At 40.6% G+C, this 16,426-nt stretch overlaps 1 protein-coding gene across 1 annotated transcript; it reads right to left on the bottom strand.

The window, feature by feature from the left end:
* Nucleotides 1-3,872: 3,872 nt before the first annotated feature.
* Nucleotides 3,873-15,175, bottom strand: LOC130223474 (NACHT, LRR and PYD domains-containing protein 12-like). Its single transcript, XM_056456317.1, has 6 exons — nucleotides 15,060-15,175; nucleotides 14,410-14,544; nucleotides 7,803-7,976; nucleotides 6,363-6,536; nucleotides 5,799-5,845; nucleotides 3,873-4,838 (listed from the first exon to the last, which is right to left on the bottom strand). Exons 1-6 carry the CDS (start codon nucleotides 15,173-15,175, stop codon nucleotides 4,315-4,317), a joined length of 1,170 nt encoding a protein of 389 aa, XP_056312292.1. The 3' UTR covers nucleotides 3,873-4,314.
* Between the last annotated feature and the right edge of the window lie 1,251 nt (nucleotides 15,176-16,426).

The raw sequence follows: 16,426 nt of genomic DNA, 5'->3' as shown, positions 1-16,426 counted from the left end.
GGAGATACTGTCCACTATACTAACAAGGATCTGCAGAGTAAGAGAACCCGTTCTCCCCCCACACAGATCAGCAATGTAATCCAGTCCTAACAGCATTGTCTGCAGAGCTGGCACTAAAGACCTTGGCTGACAGCAAGAGGAGGGTAGAAAACTGGGCTTGGACAGTTTTTCTTCCTTAATAATCCTTGCTTCTTCATCAGTCTTCGACTGGTCATCAGCAGTAACTTGAACAGTGCATCACACAGGAGAACGTTATTAGCATTTTTTGCAGCAAACAAAGCACCCCATTCATTCTTACACATAGCCCAGCTTTTACTCCACAAAATGTCAGCTTGCCCTTTCATGAGCTGCATCCAGTCAACCCTTGCAATGACATTCAAACCGGCGGAAGCTCATTACAGTGAATACTGGGTGACAGAAGATGAGAACTCCACCGCTGCAGAGTGAAAATATCGACCTTCATTTTTTTTTTTTGGTGAGGTTGTACCTTCGCTTTATCCAACCTCAACGTCAGAAAGAGATGGCATCCATACTCGACTTTTTTTTTCGCCCACACAAAGAACTCCTTGGTTGAAAGCTTTCATTTTTTACACTTCTGTGAAAGGATGTACACAAGTGTTGGTAATATAGTGGTGAGCATAGCTGGCTTCTAAGTAGATTCCCAGTCAATGTATTCCTTTTGGCTGCCGTAACATTACATGGCCAGGCGTCAATCTTGTGAAGATCTTCCCATGACATGTGGGTAGATCAGAGCATTTTGAGATGGTTGGGATCCATATACTGGACATGTTTTTCAGTGCCAGGCCAAGACAAAGAGGGTCTTGGTTGAAAGCATTCTTTTTGAGCTCTTCTGGCAAGAGACTATGGCGAGTGGATAGTGCCACGGATAACCGAACGAAGGAGACAGTCGTGTACTTTTACGTCTGAGAGGGTTACATCGCCTTAACAAACGTGTGACAAGCACGTCGTCTCAAAGACGTCTGACACTAACGTCGCCCCATCAAACGTGTGATAAGCACACCGCCTCAAACACGTCTGACACTGACGTCGCCTCAACAAACGTGTAATAAGCATTTCCCCACATACGTGTCATGTGACGCCAAATAATAAAGTAACCTTAGGTTGTTGTTTTACTACCAATTTATATTTATTATTTCATATAATTCACCATCACTATAAACGTGGTTTTAAGTTTAGCTCGAACAAGTTATCATTATATTATTCTGTGATGTATAATTCCTTTATGTTATGTTTATGTTGATTTCTTGAGTCATTCTGACCGTGAAATGTGCGAAAATACTTGGCCCTTAAAAGAAGTTCAATAGGGGGTATAGCCTTTTGCATATTTAAAAAAAATATATAGGCCAACTGTATAATGTATTGTGTAAAAGCTGTTATATGGCACATTTCGTCCACAGACTAACTAAAAAAATAAACCCAAAACCATAAAATGCTCAAATTTGTTGCTGAGAAATGCTCTGATTATTTTTTGTAAATCAATTCACATTTCCACATGAAAAGATTCACGTTGGACACTAGATTATAAGGACTTATTTATCAGTAAAGCATATAATGCATCACATGAGTTAATTGTATAAGGGATACATGTCACATTGACATATCTCCTGTTCAAACAAAAAAATTAACAGCTATTCCTCCATGAGACACCCATCCGAAGGCCTGTAGAGATCGCGGAGTGCCACTTGATCCAAGTCGGGATAATGCCAACCCTACGAGGACCTGAGAGGTGATGCCTAAAAAACGGACTTTGTGGACAAGATACACACACAGGCTATATATACACACACACATGGTTGTATCATACACAGACAGCATTTTTAGAAGCACTAGGCTATATGTTTATGTGACGTAAATTATTGTGAAAAGCACTATACATAAAAACTTTAAATGAATGAATGAAAAATCTTAAATTATGGTAAATATAACTGTTTCTGAGCTGCAGCCCTAGTTATTATATATATATATATATATATATATATATATATATATATATATATATATATATATATATATATATATATATATATATATATTAATAATATTATAATGCATAAATGATAAATAATGATAAATGATAAATAATACTGTATTATACTTGTTAACTAATCAATGTGTGTTTTCAGCACAGGATGTGCTCTATTTTGACTATGTTATTTTATATTTTGATTTAGTTTAGCCTTATAGAAGACAAAACATTACTTCTGACTTATTTAGTCATCTGAATTGTTTTAGGCTACTTTTGTCTAGTTTTAGTCAAATTTCATATGATTTTAGACAACTGAATCTACTCTGGATTTAACGAATACACATTTTCTAAGAAATTGTTGTACTATCTATGCATTTTCTGTGGTCGTATAGCTATGCTTTGTAAAAAGTTTCATTTGGCCACAAAAATCTGTCTGCGACTAGTGTCTACATCTTCCTGGCGACAGCCCGGGGAAGAAGACTACCGGTAAACAGTCTTTTTTAACATGATGTCCGAAAGTAGGATGTGCTGTAAAATTACTGTTGTACATGAGGTTTAAATTTGATCTGTGATTCCGGTGTATCTGAATCCCTGTAGAGTCTGTCAGAACTGTAACCATATTAGTTAAATTCACCCAGACACTCATTCAAATGTTTACTGTACAAGTTGGGATTCTGAAGCAATACAAAAATATGTCACATATTCTTGGCTAATTCTAACAGTATAACAATAATAACAGTAATAAATACATTAATAATAACAGTAATGTTTATTAATGTACACTGACCCTGTAAACAAATAAACCAAACATAAGAGGTAAAATAACTTGAAAAAATCAAATGTATTCCTATAAAGCATTTAGATTACTTGCATTAACTATATTGTATATGAAAGCAAGCTTAATCATGAACCATCAACAATACTTTTTCACAACGGAACTGAACACCGGAAGTGCACTAAAGCACCATGAGTAAAGACGGGGCCACCATTATGCACCAGTGCCATCACACATGGCACAGACCAAGTACAATGTTAAGATGTCTAATCAAAGCAAGATTCTTAGTGCACATTTTATATAATCATTTCACTACACATGATTTGAAAAGAATAAAAAGATATGAGTTTACTGTAGTGTAGGTGTCACTGTAATAAAGTTTGAATATTTCATCAAAATGTAGCTTTTTCATGGAAAGTTTTTTATTTTTTAGACGAAAGTCTTGGCATTAGCTAAAAGTATTTATTTAATTTGTGTATTAATGACTTATTGGCTGAATATAAAAACTTACCTGTGTCTGTAACAAAAATGTCATCCAAGTAATTCGTCCTGAACCAATGGATGAAGTTGTGATGCGGAAGCCAAAAGCAGCAGAACAAAGTTTTAAGTCTATGCTATATCAGGCATACCCAAGTGAGATTGTATAAACATACAATTTCTTACAGATGTGTTTTTTTTTGCATCTAGTGGATATTGGAAATTGGACAAAATTGGATTATATTCGTTAGTCATAAAAATCCTTTAGCGGTTACCACCTTTAAAACTAGCACTCATGCTTTGGTGTTGGCAGCTCTATTAACAACAGTATTATCTGATGCTTCACTTAGAAAGCCATAACTGTGTATGTATGCTACATACGTGGATACTACAATCAAAAAACAACATCATAACATCTACACCACATTATTTTAACAGCTCATAATGATGTTACACTAGCACAAAATATTTGTGGTTCATTTAACATGATTTATGTGTTCAAAAACATTTAAATCAAATAGAGATATTTAAATCCTATTTAATCCACATCATCTTTTCATGTTAAATTAACAAATATTTTAAGCAGGTTTAACATCTAGAGCTGTTAAAATAATGGAACCACTGTCCATTACTGAATCATGTTCAACCAAAGTGCTATTTTTTTAGTATGATAAAAGGAACACGAAATAACATACATAAACTTGTGCAACAACTAGTACACAACGAATAACCAAGTTTAACAAAAGCAACATGATGAAAAAAAACTTGAAACATGAAATATACATGAATGATGAGCACACGTTTCCTCTTAGTCACACACACACACACACACACACTTTCTCTCTCTCTCACACACACACACACACACACACACACACACACACACACACACACACACACTTTCTCTCTCTCACTCACACACACACACACTCTCTCTCTCTCTCTCACACGCACACACTCTCTTCTCTCTCACACACACACACACACACACACTCTCTCTCTCTCTCTCTCACACACACACACACAGCTGCTGACTACTCCTGCAGAGGATTGTGGGTAAATCTCTCGTCAGTCTTCAGCTCAGTTTCACTGATGATCCAGGATAAATCCTAAACCCAGGCCAGAGCGGCTCAGTGAATGTGGTCTGGACTGAGTGGATGAGGCTCATTGTGTCTCTATAGATGTTGTAGAAGATCAGAGTTCCTGCACTGTGATCCACAAACACACCTATTCTCCTGCTGAGCGGCTCTACTGGGAGACGAGTGTGTGTGTTATTGTGTATGAATGAGAAACTGGTGGAAGAGCAGAGCAAACTCCAGGACTGAGCATTAGATCCAAACACACACTCATCACCTGTTCCCTTCCTCCTGATGCTCTTATATGACACTGATATTTCCACATCATCTCCACTCCAGTCAGTCTCCCAGTAACAGCGTCCACACACACTCTCTCTGCACAACACCTGAGGACAATAATTAAATCTGTCTGGATGATCAGGATACGGCTGTTTCTCCCACACACGCTTCACCTCTCTGTTCTCCTCAGACAGAATGAGTTGAGTGTGTGCTGTGTTTGGATCCAGTGTGAGGAAACAGACATCTGAACACAAGAACACACACATTTATAACCACAGCTGTGTGTGTGAGAGTCTGTGTGTGTGTGAGTGTGTGTGTGTGTGTGTGTGTGTGTGTGTGAGAGAGAGAGACTTTGTGTGTGTGAGAGAGAGACAGAGAGAGTTTGTGTGTGTATGTGTGTGTGTGTGAGAGAGAGAGACAGAGAGAGAGTTTGTGTGTGTGTGTGTGTGTGTGTATGCGTCTGTAAGTGTGTGTGCGCGTGTGTGTATGTGTGAGTGAGAGTCTATGTGTGTGAGTGTATGTGTGCATGTGCGTGTGTGGTGTGTGTGTTTGCGTGTGTAGTCCTACATTTGCATGGTCCTGCTGTAATCCTCGTGTGTGTGTGTGTGTGTGTGTGGTGTGTGTGTGTGTGTTTGTGTGCATGCGTGCGCGTGTATGTGTATGCGTGGGAGCGAGTGTGTGTGAGTGTGTGTGTGTGTGTATGTGTGGTGTGTGTGTGTATGTGTATGCGTGGGAGCGAGTGAGTGTGTGTGTGTGTGTGTAGTCCTACATTTGCGTGGTCCTGCTGTAATCCTCGTGTGTGTGTGTGTGCGTGTGTGTGTGTGTGTGTGTGAGAGTGTGCGTGCATGTGTGTGTGTGTGCGTGTGTAGTCCTACATTTGCGGGGTCCTGCTGTAATCCTCGTGTGAGTGTGTGTGCGTGTATGTGTATGCGTGGGAGCGAGTGTGTGTGTGTGTGTGTGTGTGTTTGTGTGCATGTGTGGTGTGTGTGTGTGTATGTGTGTGTGCATGGGAACGAGTAAGTGTGTGTGTGTAGTCCTAAATTTGCGTGGTCCTGCTGTAATCTTCGTGTGTGTGTGTGTGAGTGAGTGTGTGTGCATGTGTGTGCGTATGTGAGTGAGTGTGTGTGCATGTGTGTGTGTGTGTGTGTGTGTGTGTGCATGTGTGTGCGTATGTGAGTGAGTGTGTGTGTATGTGTAGTCCTACATTTGTGCAGTCCTGCTGTAATCCTCGCGTCTCCTCCATGATCCAGACTGTAAACACACACAGATGGAGAGAATGAGCTGTTTAGTTTCCCCCTCAGCTAATAAGCTAAAGCTAGCACTGAGCTGCTCAGCTACACGCTCCAAACTCTTCAGCTAAAACACACAACACTTGTTGGTTCCAGCCGGGATGCACAATGAATCTAACACAGTGCGTTCTTTTCCTCTGCTGTTGGTGAAGCGAGCGCAGATACTGCTCATGTTGATGGAGACACCCTGCTGCAACATTCATTTATTACAGTGATCACACTTAGCTTTGCCATCGTTCTTCAGCACATGCAGCCTTTGAGCACATGTTGCCAATACACTCCAACATTTACAGAGGAGATTCATTTCACACTCAATGATTTGCTCTTCATAGACATGACTGGAATACTCTACATGCTGTATCTTCTGTCTGTCCTCACCCCATAACCCTCACAGAAAACTGAAGATCAGAAAAGAGCTTTCTAGTGTCTTTTTAAAGCCCTTCAGTGGAAAAGCACAAGGCCAGTGATGCTCCACATACTTGAGTTTGTCCAGTGTGTAGTTTGGATCCTCCAGTTGTTCAGAGAGCAGCTTGACTCCTGAATCTCCTGGATGATTGTAGCTTAGATCCAGCTCTCTCAGGTGTGAGGGGTTTGAAGTCAGAGCTGAAGACAGAAAACCACAGCCTTCCTCTGTCACCATACAGCCAGACAATCTACAAACACAGCAATAGTCCACATCACACAGTTGGACAATCACACATCTCTTTGTGTTGTGAAGATGCTGACTGCTGTTTCTGCTCATGTCAACAGCAGTGATGAACACACACACACACAAACACACACACACACACACACACACATCCTGATTAGCTCTCCTTATTGATCAAGCCCTGAGATCTCAAAATTATTATTAATGGTGCGCTGTTGTTGCTAGAAAAATGATGCTATATTAACGCAAGTATCCTCAGCTGTATCCCATCTAGACTTCACCCTCTCCTGCAGCACAGTGAAGGCTAGATCAGATACAGCTAAGGATACTCACATCAATATAGCATCATTTTTGTGACACTGCACAACACATAATATTTGTACATTACCGTGAGGGTTGGGTTTAGGGTTGCTGTAAAGTTAGTTGCTAATAAAATACAATAATGAGTAATTTAATAGATAATATAAATACTTTTCGTTAACTTTCGATCGCAGCTGTATCCCTTATAGCAACAACCGCAGGAGAGATCTGAGCTGCTGGATTTACTACATTTTCTTCTGAAATACATGAAGGTAAACAACTGTTCATCTGAGTGAGGAATAGAGAAAATATTCCAGCAGCATAAACAGTGTGTATCTTACGTGAATAAAGCACATCGTCCAGTTATATTGACACATAAGTATTATTTCACGTGTATTTTACAAGACTTAAATGGTATGTTTTGCTTGTAGTTGTGTGTATTTGAATGTCTGAAAGCTAATTTGTTTGAAAGCACAGATAAATTATGAGCACAGCACACCTCTTTCTGTACCTCAGTGTGTGCCGTCAGATTTGAGTTTAGCAGTTGATGACGTTGGCCCGGTTTTTCAAAAGTAATACACTAGGATTTTGGATAACGGAAAATGGGTTTTTCAAAAGTACAAACGGATTACATAATTGGATTAAATCACGTAATCCAATCTTGGTTTTGATCCGAATCAAATCTTTACTTTGGGTTTTTCAGACCTTTGTCTATACACATACATTTGTATATTTATATATATATATATATATATATATATATATATATATATATATATATATATATATATATATATATATATATATATAAATATATATATATATAAATTAAATACATTTTATATATATGAATATATTTATTTCTTTTACTGCCAATACACTGAGTGGGGAAAGAGGCTTCCATATTTGTTAACCCAATATGTAACTATATTTTTATACTATATTCACTGTTGAGTGGAGAATCATTTACCTCAGTGTCTCCAGTTTACAGTGTTGACTCTTCAGTCCATCAGAGAGAAGCTTCACTCCTGAATCCTGCAGGTCATTGTTACTCAGGTTCAGCTCTCTCAGGACACAGTTTGAGGATTGAAGAGCTGAAGACAAACTCTCACAGCACTGAACAGTGAGTTTACAGCACTGTAGCCTGTGTAGAGAACAAACACAATATGTATGTGTTGATCTGGAGTGTTTAATAGTCTGAAGCATGTATGAATGTAGTGACTGGTTTAACTTCACTAATTAGTGAGCACATCTGGTGATTTTAACAGTATTAATGTCTATAAAACACAACTAAATGGCTTCCTTCAGATGCTCTAATAGCCCAACTCTTTATTAAACACCTAACACTGCAAGACAGGAAATACTTTTTAAACTGTTTTATTTATTAATATTTTAATAAACAAACTAATAACAATAATTTTCTGTAGCATCTTTAAAAGTTGCATCTCAAAGCCCTTTACAGAATAAAGTGAAACAAAAAAAACACGGAGAGGACATGTAAACTCCACACAGAAATGTCAACTTAGCCAGGTAAAGACTTGAACCAGGGACATTCTTGCTATGAGGCCACGGTGCTAACCACTGGGCCTCTGTGCCGCCCTGTCAAGGAAAGAGGAAGAGTAGGGGTGGAAGGGGGGATTCTTTAAAGCGAAGCGGCTAAGGTAAGATACTCTGGTTATTACAGTGATTTAGGGATCATCTGATTGGTGGATCCAATGCATTAGCAGTCAATCATAAGCACATGCTCCTCTCATAATTAGTTAATAAATAAACTTCACTTAAATACACAGATTCTGTGCATCACAGTGTATTAGCGATTCCTTCTATACACAATTGTTAATTTTCCACAATTAAAGTATTCAGTTTTGCCTTTTAATACGAGCAGTCAGATATATGAAGTGTTTTAATTTTAACAGCATATCTTGATTTAGTTTTAGTCGTATTTCAGCCTTCTGAATCATTTTAGGTTTAGTCGACTACATTTGATCAGAGTTTTAAGCTGCTCTTTGGTCTCTGACCACAAGATCTGCTCAATAGTTCCAGAGTGCATAAGCTCTTTCATGCTGATGATTTCTAGGCGCAGTCTCTTTTCAGTAACAGATTTTGTAGATTTGAGAGCATCGAGAAGAGAATGATTGTCTGTTATACATACAATGGGCAAGTTGTTGCATGAGCAGTCACCAGTGGTGACCTCTGAGTAGAGTGTAGCAAGGAAAACTGCATTGTCAATCCCGTCTGCAAGTGCCAAAGCCTCTCCTGTTAAGGTACTTCGTATAACTCTCCTGATGCGCTTTGACTGCCAGGATATTGGTGAGAATTTTCCATTTTCTCCCATAAGAATGATGAAATGTCTACATTGTGTGCCATCATCTGGTAGGTTTCCCATTGAGGAATCACTGAACACTCCTAGCTTAACAGAGCTGTTGTTCCCCAAGTACTGAAACCTCAAGTTAACCTCTTCTGATTTGAGTTTTGTGATAAGTTTATTTGCACAATGCAGGGTCTGAACAGAAACATGCTTTGTGTTAGATGCCAAGATGGATATGTCACACATTATGTCAGGTCTGCTTTGTCTGGCAGCCCACAATATTTGTCCAACCTTTCTTAATCTAGCCTGATGCACTCGTACATACTGTAGGTTCCGCCATGCCTGACAAATACAACTACACCATCTTGGCCTAGGACCACACCTGGACCTTTCCACTCACTGCAGCCTATTCTCTTATAATATACTTTGTCCTCTGTCTCATATCTATCATGAACAGGTCGCAGTTGCTTACGAAGGGCTCTTCTGATTCTTTCTGAGCATTCGGCTTCTGTGAATGCTTTTCTCATTGCATGCAGTGTTTCAATTTGTTTAGCAACCCAGGTACTTCAGAATCAGAATCAGAATCAGAAAGAGCTTTATTGCCAGGTATGTTCACACATACTAGGAATTTGTTTTCGTGACAGAGCTTCTACAGTGCAACAGCATTACAGAGACAGGACAAAAAACAGAGAATAAATATATTTAAAAAAAAAATAGAAGTAGTGAATGCAAATATACAGATTGACAAGTGTATGTACGTGTTTATTACTATATACAACGTTATATGTGCAGCTGTTATGTGCAAATTGGCATGTAAAGTGTGTTGTTAAATAAGTGTATATGTGTATAAAAGTGTATAGCAAGTAGTGATGTTGGTTCCGCAACTATTATCATCAAGTGTTCATGAGATAGATTGCCTGAGGGAAGAAACTGTTTCTGTGTCGGGCTGTTCTGGTGCGCAGTGCTCTGTAGCGTCGACCAGAAGGTAAAAGTTCAAAGAGGCAGTGTGCTGGGTGTGAGGGGTCCAGAGTGATTTTGGCAGCCCTTCTGCTCGCTCTGGATAAGTACAGTTCTTGGGGAGTAGGAAGGGTTGTACCAGTGATTCGCTCAGCAGTCCGAACTATTCGACGTAGTCTTTGGAGGTCGTATTTAGTAGCTGAGCTAAACCAGACAGTTATTGATGTGCAGATGACTGATTCAATGATGGAGGTGTAGAACTGTTTCAGCAGCTCCTTTGGGAGGTTAAACTTCCTCAGCTGACGAAGAAAGTACAGCCTCTGTTGAGCTTTTTTGACAATGGAGTCAATGTGAGTGTCCCACTTCAGGTCCTGAGAGATGGTGGTACCCAGGAACCTGAATGACTCCACTGCTGCCACAATGCTGTCCATGATGCTCAGTGGGGGGAGAGCAGGGGGGTTTCTCCTGAAGTCCGCTATCATCTCCACTGTTTTGAGCGTGTTGAGCTCCAGGTTGTTGTGGCTACACCAGACAGCCAACTCCTTAACCTCCTGTCTGTAAGCAGACTCGTCACCGTCCTGAATGAGGCCGATAAGTGTGGTGTCGTCTGCAAACTTCAAGAGCTTCACAGAGGAGTCTTTTGATGTGCAGTCATTCGTGTACAGGGAGAAGAGCAGTGGGGAGAGGACACACCCCTGGGGGGCGCCAGTGCTGATTGTGCGGATGCTAGATGAGAATTTTCCCAGCTTCACCAGCTGCTGCCTGTCCGTTAGGAAGCTGTTGATCCACTGACAGACAGAGGTGGGCACAGAGAGCTGAGTTAATTTGGGCAGGAGAAGTTTTGGGATGATAGTGTTAAGCGCCGAGCTGAAGTCAACAAACAGGATCCTCACATAGGTCCCTGGTCTGTCTAGGTGTTGCAGAGCATAATGCAGTCCCATATTTACTGCATCATCCACAGACCTGTTTGCTCTGTAGGCAAACTGAAGAGAGTCCAGTGAGGGTTCAGTGATGTCCTTCAGGTGGGGTCAGCATCAGTTTTTCAAAGGACTTCATGACCACAGATGTTAGTGCCACCGGTCTGTAGTCATTTAGTCCTGTAAGTTTGGGTTTCTTTGGGATGGGGATGATGGTAGAGCGTTTGAGGCAGGAGGGCACTTCACACAGCTCCAGTGATCTGTTGAAGATCAGGGTGAAGATGGGGGCCAGTTGGTCAGCACAGGATTTTAAACAGGCTGGTGTTATAAAATCTGGGCCTGGTGCTTTTTTCCTCTTCTGTTTCCGGAAGACCTGGCGCACCTCATCTTCGTTAAACTGTAGGGCAGGTATGAGGGAGGCGGGGGGTGGTGGAGGTGTTAATGGTGGCGTGAAGAGCAGTTCAGAGTGGGTGTGGGGGGTTTTCTCAAACCGGCAGTAAAACTCATTCAGGTCGTTTGCAAGTCGTTCATTGTCTACAGTGCTGGGGGATGTTGTCTTGTAGTTTGTGATGTTTTTCAGACTTTTCCACACAGATGCTGAGTCGCTGGAAGAGAACTGACTCCTTAGTTTCTCAGAATAGTTCCTTTTTGCGACTCTGATCTCCTTTTCCAGTGTGTATTTGGCCTGCTTATACAAGGCCCTATCCCCATACCTGTAAGTGACCTCCTTGGCCTGACGTAGCTGTCTGAGTTTTACAGTGAACCATGGTTTGTCATTGTTGTATGTGGGTTGAGTCCTGGTAGGAATGCACACGTCTTCACAGAAACTGATATAAGATGTTACAGTCTCTGTGAGCTCATCCAGATCGTTTGCAGCAGCTTCAAAAACACTCCAGTCAGTGAGGTCGAAACAGGCTTGTAGATCCCGCTCTGTTTCGTTAGTCCATCTTTTCACAGATCTTAATACAGGTTTGGCTGTTTTCAGTTTCTGTCTGTAGGTTGGAATGAGATGAATCAAACAATGGTCAGAGTGTCCCAAAGCTGCTCGTTGGACGGAGCGGTATGCATCCTTTATTGTGGTATAGCAGTGATCCAGAATATTGCTTTCCTCTTGTGGGACATGTAACATGCTGTCTATATTTTGGCAGTTCACGAGATAGTTTTGCTTTGTTAAAATCCCAGAGAATGATTAAAGCAGAGTCCGGGTGTTGTTGCTCTAACACCGTGATCTGATCAGCTAGTTTCTGTATCGCCATGCTCGCGTGCGCGAGCGGAGGAATGTAAACACTGACGAGCATGAACGAGCAGAACTCGCGCGGGGAGTAAAAAGGCTTACAGTTAATAAACAGTGCTTTCAGATCTGGACAGCACATCTTCTTTAAAACTGTTACATCTGTACACCACCTTTCATTGATGTAAAAGCACGTCCCGCCACCGCGTGATTTCCACGTTGATTCTTCGTCGCGATCCGCTCTGAACAGCTGATAGCCCGGTAGGTGAAGCGCGTTGTCCGGTATGGTGTCGTTCAGCCAGGTTTCCGTGAAACACAGAGCAGCTGAATGCAGAAAATCCCTGTTTGTCTGAGAGAGCAGAATGAGTTCGTCTATTTTGTTGGGTATACTTGTACTTGTTTCCAGAGCTGGTGGCTTATCAGTGAGCACTGAAAGCAGATTCGGGTTTTGCCCAAATACTAGCTGGTAAGGGCTGAAACCGTGTACATTATGCATTGCGTTCTTAGCCATTAATGCCCAGTCAAGGGCTGTTTTCCAGTCACAGTTGTTGTCCTTTTTCACCTTCAGCAAAATTTCAGTGAGGGTCTGATTATGCTTTCTAAAAGGCCATTGCTCCATAGGCTTTAGGCCGCAGTTGTTTTAACTTCAATGTTAACATTTTTCAGCCATATCCCTCATTCGTCGTTATTAAATTCACCTCCGTTGTCACTAAACAGTCTGCATGGAGGACCATGAACACTTATCTAACAGTGAATAAAGTGCTTCACTATCTCTCTTGGGTTCTTTGTGGTGACAATACTCCCTGCACTGAAGCGTGTGAAGTGGTCAATAGCATGCAAATACCATATTCCTGGCCCAAGCTCATGCAAGTCCACTGCCACAGTCTCATTATATGTTGATGCCATAGGCAAACCTACAACAGGGTTATGTTTTGGCTTACTGTATCTACTACATGTATCACAGTTTTTCACAATGTTCATGAGAACAGTGTTGCTTTCATCATCATGATTACCTGAGCAGGCCAGTCATTTTTTTATTCTATCGGCTGAAGCATGTCGAAATTGTCTGTGTAGTTTCAACAGTACTCTCTCCTTTTCGTTAGTTGTCATGTTTTCTGTCACAGACAGAATTTCTTCATTTGGTGTCTTGTTCTCACTTGTCTCCTTTTCATCTAGAATGCGGTCATCTCTCAAGTTCACACAGAAATGTCCTAAAGATGTTAGCTCAAGTTTAACAGGTTGTTTAAACGTTGTTGCTTTGTCATGTGCAATGTCCAGAACTGCACTTGCTCTTTTGAGTGATGCTTTGCTTAAAAGCATTGGTATATCAGCAGGAACAACTTCTGTCTCTATTTTGCATTTGGTGTGTCCTACTCTTGCTGCATTAGTAGCTTTCTTTGTGGAGTGAACAACTTTGCCATTTCCAAATCTAAAAAGGTCTTGCACTTTGTTTCTCACTTATTTTTTGTACTGTTGATCTTTTCTTCTTTAAAAAACACAGAGTCCAATTTTTCTATTAATGTTTGCATACCATTGTCAGCATTCAAATCATCCGCGGGTATTTCCAGTGCGCTGTTTCCTTGTTTAGCCCGTTAGTGACAAGGTAACTGCCAAGGCTTGTTTCTTTTTGTCCAGGTCTGTGATGCTCTCCAGATTTCAATCTCATTTGGTGGATTTTGTAATTCCCAGCCAGCAGCCATCCTCTGCTACCAATGTTAAATCAAATCACGCAAAAAACAGACCGGGATCCTTTTTATATCCCCCCCCCAAAAAAAACCTGTAGTGCACACACTTTTCTTATTGCATGCACAGCTCATAAAACATAACTTAAACAGTGCTCACCTCCCTCACCATAGTCATCTACAATGACAAGCGCATATGAGATAAACTACATCAGTATGTAACAACCAGTTATGATCCATTACTGAAACAGATGCCGAACTGTTTTGACACCCTTATGGTGCACATCAGGAAAAGAGTTACTTCAATTCTGAAAATGCAGCTTCATGGAGTTTATTCAGTAAAACATTTAAATAGATTTGTCTTTTTTATTCTGAGTCAACACATAGACATAATCATATAATCAATATCCAATGTGTAGATAGGAGTAAAATCACATCCCTGCAAATGTCTGTGTGATTTTGCTGAGTGGAGAATCATTTACCTCAGTGTCTCCAGTTTACAGTGTTGACTCTTCAGTCCATCAGAGAGAAGCTTCACTCTTGAATCCTGCAGGTCATTGTTACTCAGGTCCAGCTCTCTCAGAACACAGTTTGACGATTGTAGAGCTGAAGACAAACTCTCACAGACCGAACAGTGAGTTTACAGCACTGTAGCTGTGTAGAGAACAAACACAATATGTATGTGTTGATCTGGAGTGTTTAATAGTCTGAAGCATGTATGAATGTAGTGACTGGTTTAACTTCACTAATTAGTGAGCACATCTGGTGATTTTAGCTTTTAATAGGATTTAGGTTTATGCAACAAAAGTAAATGGCTTCCTTCAGATGTCTGAATAGATGAAGAAATATTTTTATCAAAAGACGAGAAGATCATACACAAAGGTCCACAGATGACAGACAATAAAACACATGAACAAACTAAATAATAATAATTTCCTTTAGCACATTTAAAAGCTGCATATCAACAGACAAATAAAAGCAAACAGAGATACAGAAATATAGAAAATAAATACATCTATTTAGAAGTGCCAGTGATAAGGACTGCCTCACCTGTGAATGCAAAATTTAAGGACACATTATATCTCCGTGCTCCAGCTGTTTATCCTGATCCACAGGATCTGCCCTGGTTTACTGTCCAGTAGTCCCTGCCTTGGCTTTGTCCTCCTTCCTGTTCACCTGTCTGTCAGTTTCCCACTCCCCATCTGTCCTGTACCCTGTCATGGTTTCATTTACCTGCCTCTCCCCCATCACCCTTGTCCACTGTAACACCTCCAGCTTGTTGAACTCACTCTTGTTTTGTGTCTTCCTCTGAGGATCATCTGGATCTTCTCCTAGAAGGGAGCCATGACATGGTCCTGGTTGGCCTGTCCTTGTACTGATGTGTTTTCCTTGTATTCTCTGTGTTCACTTCAGTTTTCCCCATGTTAATCTTGTTAGTTGCCCAGTTACTCTTAACCTCCTTGTTAACCTGTTTTGAACACTTTTGATCTGACTCAGCATGTTCAAGGACCCACACACAATCGTGGACACACTCTTGATCAACTTATAACTAAGGGTTTACACATTTCATCGACTGTTGTCACAACCCCCCCCCCCCACCCCAGTCGGATTCCAAGTGAACTACTCTCTGAAGCAAATGTAATGAGTTTGCTCATTTCTTTACTGACAGATCAATAATATCTGAAAGCAATCAGCTCATCCAATCAGCCAAGTTGTGTCGAAGTCAGACTAGCTCAACCACAACTTAAGAAATCAGACATTATGTCTGATTTCATGGCAACTAATGGTAAAATCTTAGAAGAGATGTGCAAGTTATGAAAGCATCAACCTGCAGTCTTGACACGCTCCCCACATCATTCTTTAAAATTGTGTTTACCTGTTTAGAAATGGATCTTCTAAAAGTGGTAAATGCTTCACTTCTCTCAGGGATTTTTCCTAACTCACTTAAAACTGCAGTTGTTAAACCCCTCTTAAAGAAGAGCAACCTGGTATAATACCCTATTGAGCAATTACAGGCCCATCTCAAATCTCCCTTTCATTGGCAAAATCATTGAAAAGTTGTTTTTAACCAGGTAACAAGTCTTAAACTTCAAGGGGTGTTTAGACAATTATCAATCTGGTTTCAGACCACATCACAGTACAGAGAGCGCTCTTATAAAGATAATCAATGATATACGTCTAATGGCTCGTTTCCACTGACTGGTACGGTATGGTTCGGTTGGTACGGGTCACCTTTATCAGGCTTGCGTTTCCACTAACAAGGGTACCCTTTTGGTGGGCGTGGTGTATGACAGAAAGTTTCAGTCGACGTCATTCTCGCTCGAGGAAATGTCTACAATAAAGCTGTACAGGTCGCTCACATATCATATGAAAAGCACTTCTCACAACACAGATGCTTTACACACATAAATACTTGTGTAGAAATGTTTATTACTAACTTTTCAATGAAAATGAGTTGATTATAACTGCAGATCAAAGACAGTGCGAAACAGCCTACTG

This window comes from Danio aesculapii, chromosome 4 (assembly GCF_903798145.1).
Source record: "Danio aesculapii chromosome 4, fDanAes4.1, whole genome shotgun sequence".
Lineage (NCBI taxonomy): Eukaryota > Metazoa > Chordata > Actinopteri > Cypriniformes > Danionidae > Danio > Danio aesculapii.
The sequence above is the reverse complement of the archived record's forward strand: the minus strand, read 5'-3'. Positions and strand labels throughout refer to the sequence as shown.

Coding starts and splice junctions, on each gene's coding strand:
- LOC130223474 (XM_056456317.1), bottom strand. CDS start 15,175: ATGGGGGAGAGGCAGGTAAATGAAACCATGACAGGGTACAGGACAGAT. Junction 7,977..14,409: donor TGTAAACTGGAGACACTGAG/GTAAATGATTCT, acceptor TTCTCTACACAG/GCTACAGTGCTGTAAACTCA. Junction 4,839..5,798: donor TACAGCAGGACTGCACAAAT/GTAGGACTACAC, acceptor TCTTGTGTTCAG/ATGTCTGTTTCCTCACACTG.